The sequence below is a fragment of the Brassica napus genome, chromosome A9 (assembly GCF_020379485.1).
Source record: "Brassica napus cultivar Da-Ae chromosome A9, Da-Ae, whole genome shotgun sequence".
NCBI lineage: Eukaryota > Viridiplantae > Streptophyta > Magnoliopsida > Brassicales > Brassicaceae > Brassica > Brassica napus.
The window spans coordinates 7,594,331-7,607,300 of NC_063442.1; the positions used below are offsets into that span (position 1 = coordinate 7,594,331).

At 37.8% G+C, this 12,970-nt stretch overlaps 5 protein-coding genes across 9 annotated transcripts; 3 read left to right on the plus strand and 2 right to left on the minus strand.

Moving 5' to 3' along the window:
- Positions 1-75: 75 nt before the first annotated feature.
- LOC106368857 (protein SCAR4-like) lies at positions 76-5,148 on the plus strand. Its single transcript, XM_013808920.3, has 9 exons — positions 76-1,235; positions 1,381-1,547; positions 1,774-1,897; positions 2,008-2,119; positions 2,218-2,282; positions 2,394-4,410; positions 4,503-4,589; positions 4,680-4,793; positions 4,882-5,148. Exons 1-9 carry the CDS (start codon positions 1,087-1,089, stop codon positions 4,930-4,932), a joined length of 2,886 nt encoding a protein of 961 aa, XP_013664374.1. The 5' UTR covers positions 76-1,086; the 3' UTR covers positions 4,933-5,148.
- A 164-nt stretch (positions 5,149-5,312) lies between these two features.
- LOC106368860 (4-coumarate--CoA ligase-like 1) lies at positions 5,313-8,483 on the plus strand. The gene is made up of 6 exons (XM_013808923.3): positions 5,313-5,442; positions 5,562-5,891; positions 6,559-7,137; positions 7,304-7,648; positions 7,954-8,021; positions 8,109-8,483. The coding sequence occupies exons 1-6, from the start codon at positions 5,362-5,364 to the stop codon at positions 8,335-8,337; spliced, it is 1,632 nt and encodes a 543-aa protein (XP_013664377.1). The 5' UTR covers positions 5,313-5,361; the 3' UTR covers positions 8,338-8,483.
- Positions 8,484-8,615: 132 nt separating this feature from the next.
- LOC106365271 (metacaspase-5-like) lies at positions 8,616-10,375 on the plus strand. The gene is made up of 2 exons (XM_013804725.3): positions 8,616-9,501; positions 9,581-10,375. The coding sequence occupies exons 1-2, from the start codon at positions 9,114-9,116 to the stop codon at positions 10,204-10,206; spliced, it is 1,014 nt and encodes a 337-aa protein (XP_013660179.2). The 5' UTR covers positions 8,616-9,113; the 3' UTR covers positions 10,207-10,375.
- Positions 10,376-10,878: 503 nt separating this feature from the next.
- LOC106368863 (zinc finger A20 and AN1 domain-containing stress-associated protein 1) lies at positions 10,879-11,253 on the minus strand. Its single transcript, XM_013808927.3, has one exon. The coding sequence runs from the start codon at positions 11,226-11,228 to the stop codon at positions 10,893-10,895; it is 336 nt and encodes a 111-aa protein (XP_013664381.1). The 5' UTR covers positions 11,229-11,253; the 3' UTR covers positions 10,879-10,892.
- A 79-nt stretch (positions 11,254-11,332) lies between these two features.
- Positions 11,333-12,489, minus strand: LOC111197895 (copper chaperone for superoxide dismutase, chloroplastic/cytosolic). 5 transcript variants are annotated; one of them, XM_022692445.2, is made up of 4 exons: positions 12,115-12,380; positions 11,988-12,026; positions 11,812-11,915; positions 11,333-11,726 (listed from the first exon to the last, which is right to left on the minus strand). In XM_022692445.2, exons 1-4 carry the CDS (start codon positions 12,308-12,310, stop codon positions 11,484-11,486), a joined length of 582 nt encoding a protein of 193 aa, XP_022548166.1. In that variant the 5' UTR covers positions 12,311-12,380; the 3' UTR covers positions 11,333-11,483. The 5 variants fall into 5 exon arrangements, with proteins under 5 accessions (XP_022548166.1, XP_022548165.1, XP_022548163.1 ...); XM_022692444.2 differs by having other exon boundaries at positions 11,988-12,032; positions 12,115-12,376; XM_022692442.2 differs by having other exon boundaries at positions 11,812-12,032; positions 12,115-12,489.
- Positions 12,490-12,970: the final 481 nt, after the last annotated feature.

A 12,970-nucleotide genomic window follows, 5' to 3' on the forward strand; every position in this document is an offset into this window, starting at 1 on the left:
GAGCATGTCACAAACACAATCCTATGTCGTTGTAGTGTTTGGTGATCTTTTTCCACCGGCTTCAAAACCAACCTACGATGCGTTCCGCATAACCGGAACGCATAACCCTGCTAATTCTTATGGTCAAAAAGATCTCATCTAATCCAATTGGGTCAAGTAATGGGCTGCAACACTTAGCATTTTTGTAACTGGGCTCAAGTCAGTTAATCAGGCCTAATCATGTAGAGCTTTCCACCTCGACCATTCAATTTCAAATGGTCGTCATATGACGTTTGGCTTTCTAATGACACAAGCACGAATCATGCTCATCATTACTCATTAGGATAACGTTAACAATGTACCAACTATACTTTATACTAGAGACAAAGTTAAACGTAGTAATCATATAATCTTTCCTTGGAAGCCTAGGTGATACTACTTTCGTGATGCTTTTTAACCACAGTACCAAATCATTTTCCTTTTCAATAAAATACACAAATTAGACAGTCTCGTAACTTAACAAGTAACTCCATATATATGTAAATTGTGTATAAACGACTTTATACGAATACTCCATGTTAAGTTGTCCATCCTTGTATTGTGTTGTGGTCTACAGTATCAAAGAAATTAAATCAAAAGAAATAGCCTTACCAAAACGTTATAAATATAATTAATACCCACAACGTCTTCTACTTAACCGTTAATTAAAATAATGTATATATGTCTGTTAGGAAGTTTGGTCATTCGATCTTTAATTAATTTAAAATAAATTCACACTTCTGATTACTATTCGTAATGGAGACAAAAATGTTTATAATAAAAAAACTTAGGTGAAGGTTGCTGTAACCATTGGGCTAACTGATCTCAACCACAGCCACTTGAAGACAAATAATTCGTACAAATATATAATTACATTGCAATAATTATACTAGATGCGTTTTATTACCTCTTATGATTCTAAGCAAAGTTTGTCGCTCTGTAAGCAAGCCGAGAGATACTAGTTATTTGTACACTTATAAGTTTTATCAGTCTACCACAGAAGTTGAAGCATCTCGTTAATTGTTTCGTTTTAAAGTAATACGATTGTTCTCGGAGGTAGAAGCACTAATGACGTTGACGAGATACCAGATACGGAACGAGTACGGCTTGGCGGATAAGGAGCTCTACAGCGATAAGGAAGATGCTGAAGTTTTGCTCGAAGGTTCATCAATGGCTGGACTCGTCGGCCTTTTGCGCCAGCTTGGCGACCTCGCTGAGTAAGTTTCTTTCTTCCTATTGGCTATGAGGTGCCGTTTGAGAGATCATTTGAGTTTTGTTTATCATTTTAGTATTTATCTAGGAATTTTACTCATGCTTATTTGAAACCAATGTTTCAACTCTGTCCTTACTTTCACATTTAAGGTTTGCTGGTGAAGTGTTCCATAACCTGCATGAAGAACTAATGACAACTTCAGCACGAGGACAAGGTTTGGCAATTCGTCTTCAACAGCTTGAAGCACAAGTTCCTAATTCGGTTGAGATACCTATTTTGTCTCAAACCGATCATTCAACTTTCTTTTACGATCCAGGCAAGTCATCTTACTTTGGCTTATATATAGTATTATAAGAGCTCTTAGGTGTTATGTTGATGGTATAATCATTTTATTTCATTCAAGGCAAATGGAAATTTTGTGTGGAATTGATGAGCTAAGTCATTGCACATCATTTTAAAATGTCAATTCAGCCTATTCTAGTGTATTGATATTTGATATTAGACTCCAGGCATAGGATTGATTAGGTCATGCAATATTTCAGGATTGGAATGGCATTCTACTTTGAAAACAGAAGAACATCTAATTTATCCACACAAGTTGCCTCATTGTATAATTGATTCATATGAGGAATGTCGTGGTCCGCCCCAGCTCTACCTTCTTGACAAGTACAATTTTCAGTAGATTCAAGGAAGTTTCAGAAATTTTCATTATAGTAAAACTTGGCTTACAAGTTTTTTTTTGTCTTTTTGTCTTTTTTCTGCTGTTTTTAATTAAGGTTTGATGTTGATGGGTCTGGATCATGCTTGAAGCGTTACTCTGACCCATCTTTGTTAAAGAAGCTTACTGCATCACAACTCAGCAAAGATGAGAGACCAATCAAACCAAAGGTATTTTATTAACTACTCTTGTCACTTGTCTCTCCAAAACAAGCATTTGGAATGCATAATTTGTGTATATTATGTGGTACAATATTTTTCATCTACAGAAGAAAGCATCACACATTAGTAATGGAGAGAGAACACTTGGGGATTCACAAACATCACATGCTAAGTGAGCACCCATATGCTTTATGTTTAGTTTTCTCTCAAGTCATTACTGTTTCTGAAGTTTCATATGATCAACTCTTTGATTTGGTGACAATCTGCTTTTTGGATGGTACAGGTTGAATCAGCTCTTCTTAATGGACCATGCTGAAGATCCAGAAATTACAGTTAAACTAAAGAGAAGACATCTGAATGGACCTCCTCCAATTAACTCAAGCTCTGGGACAGGTTACATGGAGAAGTTCCTGAAGAATTCTTTGCCCTACTGTGAAAGAGTTCATGAGACACTGGATCAGTCATCTTCAGCAATGGAAACTGATGAAGTTGCAACATGCAACGTACGAGTGGACCTGTCAACACCTTCTTTGGTTTATCCAAACAATGGAGAGACTAGAAAAGAGAGGGAAATGGAAGCCATTGCTGATGATGAAAGAGAGGGAGGAGGAGCAATGGTTTACAATGACACAGATGCACCACCTGCTTCCACAGAGACGGAAGCAGACAAGGCTGATGTGACTCAAACAGGGGTCCTGGCTGCTAATGTTCTGCACCACTCAACGGAGGAAGGAGCATCTGAGGGTACCAAAGATGTTCAAACAAATGACGGTGAGGATGATCATTCTCAACATGTTTTTAGTGTGGAGACTGGATCTGAGATGTCTTTAACCGGTTTAGTAGAAGACCAGTTCTGTTCCTTAACCAATCAAGAGACAGAGAAAGAGCCTGATTGTCTTCTTATTCAAAACCAGCATATTAGCACATTTGACAACTTTGAAGATTTATCTGTGGATGCTGATGCAATACATGACAGTGCTGTCCCGAAAGAAGAAGATGAAACCAGCTCACAAGATGGATATTCCGTGAATACCGAACACGAACACGCTGGACACGCTTCAACTTTTGAAACTCTGATGTTAGATACTCCGAGAGATGTTCAAACAGGAAACATAACCCCCTCGGCCTCATATTGGCAAGAAGACGCATTAGCCAACTCTGATCTAGCTGAGATATCATCATATTCTGGAAAAGAGGATCCACAAAACATGCCTATTATTGCAGCTGGGAGTAGTGATGGTACTGATACTCAAAGAGATGGTGCGGGTGATAACCATACTAGCCTGAATGATAAGGCCAGTGAGACCGTCCCCGAAGTAGCCTTAGAAGTAGATCCAGAAGAGTGTCTTTTAGGTACTCAAGAATGTTTGTCACCTGAGTATTACATACAGACACATAGCCAAGGAGGGCAAGAGAGTCTATCTGAAACAGACTCAGAAAATACAACAGCAGAAGCAGCAGCCGAGTCTCTTCCTCCACAAGATGTTCCTCTTGGTGTTCAGTATTCAACTTCAGAGGAAACACTAACATGCAACGAAAATGAAGCTGAAGTAGAAGCTCTTAATGCACCACACCAAGGAGATATCACATCACTAAATGGTAATATCCCTGAGTCTGTTCTCTCCATGGATCCGACTGATCAAGAAAATTGCTTGGATGTGCCCATGGCTCCCTTCTCCACGTCCCTCCATGTAACACCTATGGAAGATCTTGAAATAACGCCTCCTCTCCCGCCTCTCCCTCCAACACAATGGTGGATGGGGAAGCTGGTTGATTCTGTCAAAACAACAGAAACTCAGTTCTCTCCAGTGCCATCACTTGGGAACAACAGTTTCTACATTCACAGGGATGAGAAGATACATAATGGATTAGTTCAAGGGACCGAGGCACTAGATCAGTCAGAAGCCTCAGTTACCGCAGATGAAAGCCACAATACTGATGTTGATCCAGTTGAAGCAGTGTTAACTTCAGCAAAAACTACTCTGAATGAACCATCTAAAGCAACCGAGGAGGAACAGTCTCCTTCAGAATCAGTTGCTTGGGAGTCACTACTCACACCGGAAGCTACACCAGAGGCAGAATCAACCGAAGGCTTAGAAGCACTTGAGTGGTTTAGTCAGAACTTAAAAGAGCATACCAATCCTAACCTTACAAAGCTAGAAGAGGAACCTCAGCTTGATCATCCACTAGAACCACCAGGAGAAACAGAAGGAGATAATAAATCATATGAATATAATGAGAAAGTTGAGAAGCTTCCAAGAGACAAGGAGTCTCTTGTTCTTGGCATCGATAGAAGCATGGTGATTAATTACCTTAAATTTTATATCTCTATGGTTAGTTCAGTATTTATCTCTCTGACGTTAATCACTTGACTTTTTTTGTTTAATTACAGTTGAGGAAGGTGTCTGAAAGAAACAGGACACAACTTGGAGCTCGAGTGGATGAGAATGATTCACTACTGGAGATCATACGCAGCAAGGTCAAACGCTCTATACTTATCTTCTTCTTTTTTTTCCTTTTGGCTTCACTAGTTTAGTATAAACCAATAACTGATAAAATGCATTAGCAGTCATTCAACTTGAGACCAGCAGATGCATCGGTGAGACACAACTTTCAAGTAGCTGCTCCCATAACCAACTTGAAGGTCGCTGCAATTCTAGAGAAAGCCAATAGTCTTCGCCATGTCTCTCTCTAACCTTATTTGGTTTAATTTGGAAAATTACATGTATAAAAAAGAGAAAAAAGTTATTGATGTGTTAATTTTTATGTAGGCAATGGCGGGAAGCGACGACGACCACGATTCAGATAGCTGGAGTGAGTGAATGAGTCTCCATGCATGTAACCTGTAGAGGACATATTGATCATACACATACACAATACATTTTTGTAATTTGTATAGAAGAAGTGTTAACTTCTTCTCAGATTGTATTTTTTTTTTTTGGTATCTCGTAATGTTTTTATTGCTCTCTTTCACACATATGCAATGTATGTCACTCTCAGTTTTTTACTTTCTTTATTGAAAATTTTCAGTTAATGAATAATTCGTTCTAAGAACAACATTTCTGTGACTCAACAAAACTTCACCTATGTCTAAGAAAGGCAAAGAAGGACTAACCTCTACTTTCCTCTTAATTACCAATATTGGTTTGTACACACATATGATATGACATGACGTATGAACAATAGAAAATATCCTCCTATTTATAATAACTCTTTTGTAATAACTCAAATCGAATTCAACTCATCTGAAAATGGAGACTCAAAAGCAAGACAATGAACACATTTTCCGCAGTCTATATCCATCTGTGCCCATTCCCGACAAGCTTACACTGGTATGGATTTGAATTTGTTATTTTTTTAACAAAGAAAAACTCTTTGAATATGAGTATGTGGGATTGTATTCGGTTTGTTTGACTATCCTAATGAGAATTACTTAATTTATTGTGTTCAGCCTGAGTTTGTGCTCCAAGGAGTAGAAGAATTCACAGAGAATGTGGCGTTCGTTGAAGCTGTGACCGGTAAAGCCGTCACGTACGGTGATGTAGTGAGAGATACAAAGAGGCTAGCCAAAGCGTTGACCTCACTTGGACTAAGGAAAGGTCAAGTAATGGTTGTGGTTCTACCAAATGTCGCCGAGTATGGGATTATTGCCCTTGGCATTATGTCCGCCGGTGGAGTTTTCTCTGGCGCTAATCCGACGGCTCTTGTCTCCGAGATCAAGAAGCAAGTTGAAGCTTCTGGTGCTAGAGGAATCATCACTGATTCTACTAACTTCGAAAAGGTAAAATACATAGGGTACTTTGTATGTTTGTGTCTGTGCATATAAATGTTTAAGACTAGACATATAATTTGGTTCGTTTCGGTTATTTTAGTATTTGGTATGCCCGATTTTATCACTTGTTATAACCGTGTGTTATTTTAGTTCATGGTGAAATGTTGGTTTGGTGGTGAAATCTTATTTTTGAAAATTCAAATGTGTTTTCTATATTTTTATTTATTTATTTATTTAGTTCTATTATATTCGGGTTTGGTATAGTTTTTGTCTGAATTCAGTATGAAAAATTAACAAAATAACGATTTTAATTAATATATGCAAATATACTTGGTTGATTTTGTTTGGTTGGACTAAGATAAGATTAAGGTTTAGACCTGGTTTTGGAGTGGAAGTTTGTTTGCAGAGCCAGTCCTACGCATAGCAAAATAAAACATTTATCTATGATCCCTAAAATATTACAATAGGTAAGATGTATATATCATTTGGTCCCTAAATTGATTAAATTAAATTTATGTTTGATCATAATTGTTCAAGTTCCAGAAAACTTTAGGACCAGTCCTAACTGGTCGGTTTAAGTCTTTAAGATTGAGTTCTTTTTCCGGTATCTATTTTGGTTCGAGTTTGGTTCTATCAAAATCTACTGATCCGCATATAATGTACCTATTTTGGACAGGTGAAGGCTTTAGGCTTACCGGTAATAGTGTTAGGTGAAGAGAAGATCGAAGGAGCAGTGAACTGGAAAGATCTTCTAGAAGCAGGAGACAGATCTGGAGATAACAACAGAGAGAAGATACTTCAGACAGATCTATGTGCACTTCCTTTCTCTTCAGGCACAACAGGATTACAAAAAGGAGTGATGCTCACACATCGCAACCTCATAGCAAATCTTTGCTCTACTCTCTTCAGCGTCCGGTCTGAAATGATCGGCCAGATCGTGACTCTTGGTTTGATTCCGTTCTTTCACATTTACGGTATCGTTGGAATCTGTTGTGCTACGATGAAGAATAAAGGCAAAGTTGTTGCTATGAGTCGGTATGATCTAAGGCTTTTCTTGAATGCTTTGATTACTCATGAGGTCTTGTTTGCGCCTATTGTTCCACCTATTATATTGAATCTTGTCAAGAATCCGATCGTCGATGAGTTTGATCTTTCTAAGCTTAAACTCCGTTCTGTTATGACGGCTGCTGCTCCCTTAGCCCCCGAGCTTCTCACTGCCTTTGAAGCCAAGTTTCCTAATGTTCAAGTCCAAGAGGCAAGTTCTAAATACCTAAAACCTTTTATGTTTTTTTTTTATTATTATTATTATTAACTAAGAGGAGTTCGGACTAGAGGCACAACGGAACCAACTCCTTGTGTTTGTGTTTGGTCCTTTTCTGTTATTGTTGTTCTCAATCTAGGTTTCATTAATGTGTTAATAGGCTTACGGATTAACGGAGCATAGCTGCATTACTTTAACTCACGGTGATCCTGATAAAGGACAAGGAATCGCGAAACGAAACTCTGTCGGTTTTATACTTCCCAATCTCGAGGTGAAGTTCATAGATCCTGACACTGGCCGGTCGCTTCCGAAGAACACTTCTGGTGAGCTCTGTGTGCGGAGCCAATGTGTGATGCAAGGTTACTTCGAGAACAAGGAAGAGACGGAGAAGACGATCGATGAAGAAGGTTGGCTTCACACTGGAGATATAGGTTACATTGATGATGATGGAGACATTTTCATCGTTGATCGCATCAAAGAACTTATCAAATACAAGGGCTTTCAGGTAACTTGATTCACAAGTATCTTAGCTTGGTTTTCTTTTTCGGTTATTTCCGGTTTGAGAATGTTATACTGAACTCCGTTTTTGGTCCAGATTGGATTTTCATATTTGTGTGCAGTTTTATTTTGAATCAAAAAGTTAATCAACGTCTCATTATGCCTTTAATTGTTTATTTGTGTCTACTAAACTTTTACGTATATACTTGTGTTTGCAACAGTTAAAACCTTAAAGTTGGTTTGGTTATGGTTCAGTCTTGTCTAAGTAAATCATTTACATGTCTAAAAACAGAGTTGTTTATTTTCCGGCAGGTGGCTCCAGCGGAGCTTGAAGCTATTCTACTCACTCATCCATCAGTTGAAGACGTAGCCGTCGTGCCGTGAGTATATACATTGCCGTCTAATTATTAAAATTTTCAAGAATGGTTAATTAAAATAAATAATTTGGAATAAAATAATGAGCAAAGGTTACCGGACGAGGAAGCGGGAGAGATTCCGGTGGCTTGTGTTGTTATGAATCCAAAAGCGAAAGAGAAAGAAGAAGACATCCTTAGCTTTGTTGCGGCAAATGTGGCTCACTACAAGAAGATCAGAGCCGTCCATTTTGTGGATTCAATTCCCAAGTCTCTCTCTGGTAAAATCATGAGGAGGCTTCTCAGAGACAACATCCTCAGCATCAAGAAAACGCTATTCTAAGTGGTTGATTAACGGTTTGGTTATCCATTAGTCACTTAAATTTGATCTTCTTTTATTAAGAATGTCTAATTATTATCAACTTCTTCAACGTTTCTGATGTTTAACGGAGTAGACAAAACTAATAACACACCAAGACATTCTACTAAGTTTGTTAGATAATCTCCGATGTATCAAGCTCTACCAGAAAATATATAACGAGTTCGTAGAAACCAATCCAAAATATAATGAAAGATTAATCGAAATTTTATAGTATTCACAAATGTTCTTTAGAACCATGTGATAGATTAACGGTTAAGAAGTGAATAAAGATCAATAAAATCCATTCGTATAAACTACCTACGATAATTTCATGTGTTGTTTAATTATTTTCTTAGACTATTACAGAACAAAGACTCCACCAAATCCAAATCACAAACCCATTTAATAGTTTTTTTTTCATTTACAAAAACGCATTTTAAAACATAGAAAAAAAGAAAACCAATTATGGCCGAACCACATGCAAAGTTGGCTAAACAAAATAAAATATGTTACAGCTCAAACGGAACCTCTCGGTTACCAATAAAAGACTATAGTAAACAAAATACAGCTCATCCAGCATTCTCTGTTTGATTTTTATAATCATCATTTCACGTTTAGTCCGTGGTAAGAATACATAAATAAATAAGCCATTAACAAAAAAAAATTGAAAACGAAAATTAGAAGCATCTTTCATCAACATAAAGGTTGACTTATAACATCGTGAACAATCAAAACATCTTACGATAAATTTATCCAAAATGATAAGAAGATTCACAACACAAATCATCAAATCATCACCAATGGTGAAGAAAGCAGTACTGATTGGGATCAACTACCCAGGAACCGAGGGAGAGTTACGTGGCTGCGTCAACGACGTCAAGCGAATGCACAGATGCCTCGTTGACCGGTTCGGATTCTCAGAGGAAAACATCACCGAGCTGATTGATACCGACAAGTCCAAGATCCAACCCACTGGTAAGAACATACGACAGGCATTGTCGGAGCTTGTGGGATCAGCTAACCCTGGAGATGTTCTCTTCGTACACTACAGTGGACACGGTGTGAGGCTGCCTCCGGAGACTGGTGAAGACGATGATACTGGTTTCGATGAGTGTATTGTTCCCTGTGATATGAACAACATCACTGGTGCGTACGATAGTTTTCTAATGTTGTTTTTTATCTTTGGTGAGAGAATACAAACCATCTAAATTGTTTTTTTTTTCAGATGATGAAATCAGGGAGATTGTTGATAAAGTGCCTGAAGACTGCTCCATTACAATCGTCTCGGACTCTTGTCATAGTGGTGGTCTCATTGACGCAACCAAGGAGCAGATAGGAGAGAGCACCAAGAAGGCGGGGAAAGCAGTAAAGACTACTGAGGAGATTGAACAAGAAGAGATGAGGAACGGAGTCCATGTGGTAAACAGATCTCTGTCTCTGGAGAGTATGATCAATATGCTAAAGCAAGAAACAGGAAATGATGATATAGAGGTGGGGAGTATCAGGAGGTCTCTTCTCCATGCGTTTGGAGAAGATGCATCTCCAAAAGTGCAGGAAACTGAAGGCCTCAAGGCGGCGACGAAGAAACAAGTGGTGAGAAAGAAAGACAAGGGCATTTTGCTAAGTGGATGTCAGACTGATCAGACTTCAGGAGATGTACGCACCAAGGGACAAGCATATGGAGCATTCAGCGATGCAATACAGATAATACTTGATGAGACAAAAGGTAAGAAGATCACAAACAAAGAACTGGTTTTAGGTGTGAAAGAGCTTCTTGAGTATGAATGTTATCCTCAACAACCGGGGCTATATTGCAGCGATAGTAATGCTGATGCTCCATTCATATGCTGAAAATGAATTTTCACATTTAGTTTCTTTGAAGTATTTTGGAGTTTGTTGCTGAATGAAGTTTGTGTGCTGTGTTTTTCATTTAAAATAAATAATTTATTTTAACATAAACTCTTTCATCAGCCAATTTTTTTTTCAATCAATGCATCTTTCTCTAGCTGCAATAAGTACCCAAAACACAAGGTGAACATGTCCGGCTGAGCTGACGCACTGTAGAGCTCAAGACAGTGAGAAGCCACAACATCTAAAATAGAGTGTTTATTCAGGACCAGCCATGAGAGTTAGGGACCCTAGACGACTTATTAAAAATGTCAACTAAATTTTCTTTTTATAAATTTAAGGGTTTAAAAATTTTTTTATGAAAACCTATATCTATATAATTTTTGAAGTCCTAAGGTCAATGTTTAGCCATGCTGTTGATGAAATAGAAACCATTAAGAAAGCAACCGACTAATTCCACAATGAGGCAAGTACCAAGAACTCACACTGTCACACACACATTTCTATAAACAAATTTTATCAAAAACCAACACTCCACCAAAAAAAAAGACAAATCAATAGCAACAACACAAACCGATCTAACATATCCCTAGAGCAATCAAACCGTATAACCATAGCTACATATACATATAAGTAACACAAGGATCATCTTTAATAGCCAAAAAAAAACATTCAGATTACTCTTTTACTTAGAATCTCTTGACCTTTTCACCCTTCACCAAGGGATTAGCTTTGCTAATCGCATCTCTTCCTTGTCCTCTGAAATCGAACTCGCATTCGTGATTCTCGGGATATCTATGGTCTCCGCAGAATGTACTCCCACACTTGCACTTAAACCCCATCAAGCCCACTTTCTTGTTACAGCTCAAGCACCTCCTCGTCTTGGCACTAGTCTGTGCAGCCGTTCCACTGCTCTCTGATGATGATGATGACGACGCAAGAGCAGATTCAAGGGAGGTTTCGGGTTCGAAGGAGGCTTCTTGGGTGACTCTGAGGTCGTGATAGCATTTGGAGCAGAGGTTCATATTACCAGTGACTGTAATGTTTTGGATCCCCTTTTGGATAAATGTACTTCGGAAAAACGTTTATAATTCTTTTGATCGGTTGAGAACTCAAGAAAAATGAAAAGAGTACACAAATCCACTAGATCTTTATTGAATATATTCACACAATAATATAAGAAAATACAGAACATATGTGAAGGAAAAGAAAATTGTAAACGAACAATTTTTGGATCTGCATTCAGACTTTAGAATATATAATTATTTTATGGCCATGACTCAGTAAACAGTAGCTTCCCAAACGGTGGTTCCATCACAAGAACAAAGCTTTCTGCAACTCTCTCCTACTTCTCCGCTTCTAGCAACAACAGCAGCAGTAATCCCCTGTAACGACATATCCTCTGTTTCATAAACCACAACAGCTCGTCCAATCAGATCCGTTACCTTCATCTTCTCTTTCTTTACCGTATATAACGCTTCTCCATTTTGGTCTGCCTCCAACGTTCCTAGGTCGCCTGGTAGCTATTTTATATAACAAACATGGCAAATTTTATATCATTATATTTTATTTTAAATAGTCCCCGGTTTGGATTGGTTCGGTTCAAACCTGTGTGGCGGTTTCATCATCTTGTAAAGGATTGTATATATTCCCTGTAGAAGCAGCTCCTTTTGTGAGATCTCCATACTCATTGATACACCAACTGTGTTTTCCTGGAGACAACCCACCAAAACTGGCTTCAATTATTACATTTTCCATGGAAATTTGAACGAATCGAACCACACCGAAGATGGCTGGGCCTTTGAATTCTGATACTGCAGTAGCTGAAACTAAAAAAAAATGCAATCCGACCAAACCAATGTTATATGGTAAACCGAGTTATCCATAAGAAGATGGTTTAAAAGCACAAACCTTGAGGAACACACGCCATGGGAGAGCTAGCAAAGATTCTCTTGTATCCCCAACGAAGTCTAGGCAAAGATCGGTGAGAAGATGGAAAGGGGAATGTCTGAGGTTTGGTAGAGGAGAAAGAATGGAGTGAAGACTCGGTCGGAGTCGCAGATGCAGCTCGTGGGATCGTTGCCACTGACCTCAGAAATGACATCATTGCCTTGTGTTCTGAGCTCGTACTTATATTTGTATTACGTTATGTTAGTACATCTTATGTAACCAATCATCAAGTTAGTACAGAAGTTGATAGTACGAAAGGACACTACACTTTTGTAACTACTAAAATGAGAAGTACAATGGTTCTAATTGGTGTCAAGTTACGCTGATAGTACAGATTTTTCATCTTTTTTTCGACTATTTTTTCATCTTTTTATGTGACCAATCGTAGAGTTTAGTACAAAATTTGATAGTACAAATTAAGAAGATTACCCAAAAAGGAACTACGAGAATAGGCAGTACAAATAACAACGGTACAAAAGAAAGTGGTTATAGGTAACAAATGGTGATGTAGTACAGATCTAGATTGTACGAAATACAGCAGAATAAAACAAATGGTACAGAGAGTCAGAGACTAGAGACCAATAATAGTAATACAAAATGATGGTACAAATATGAGTATTATAACACAAAAAATCATTTAGAACAAAAATTTCAATAAAAAAATCATAAATTAGTACCTAACTTAAATGATTAAATTAAATTTTCTGATAATAATATCACATTTCAACCCAAAATTAAAATTACCAACACACTTAACTAATAAGAAGTATAGTAAAAAAAATATTTCACACTAGAATAAAAATAGATATTTTTTATT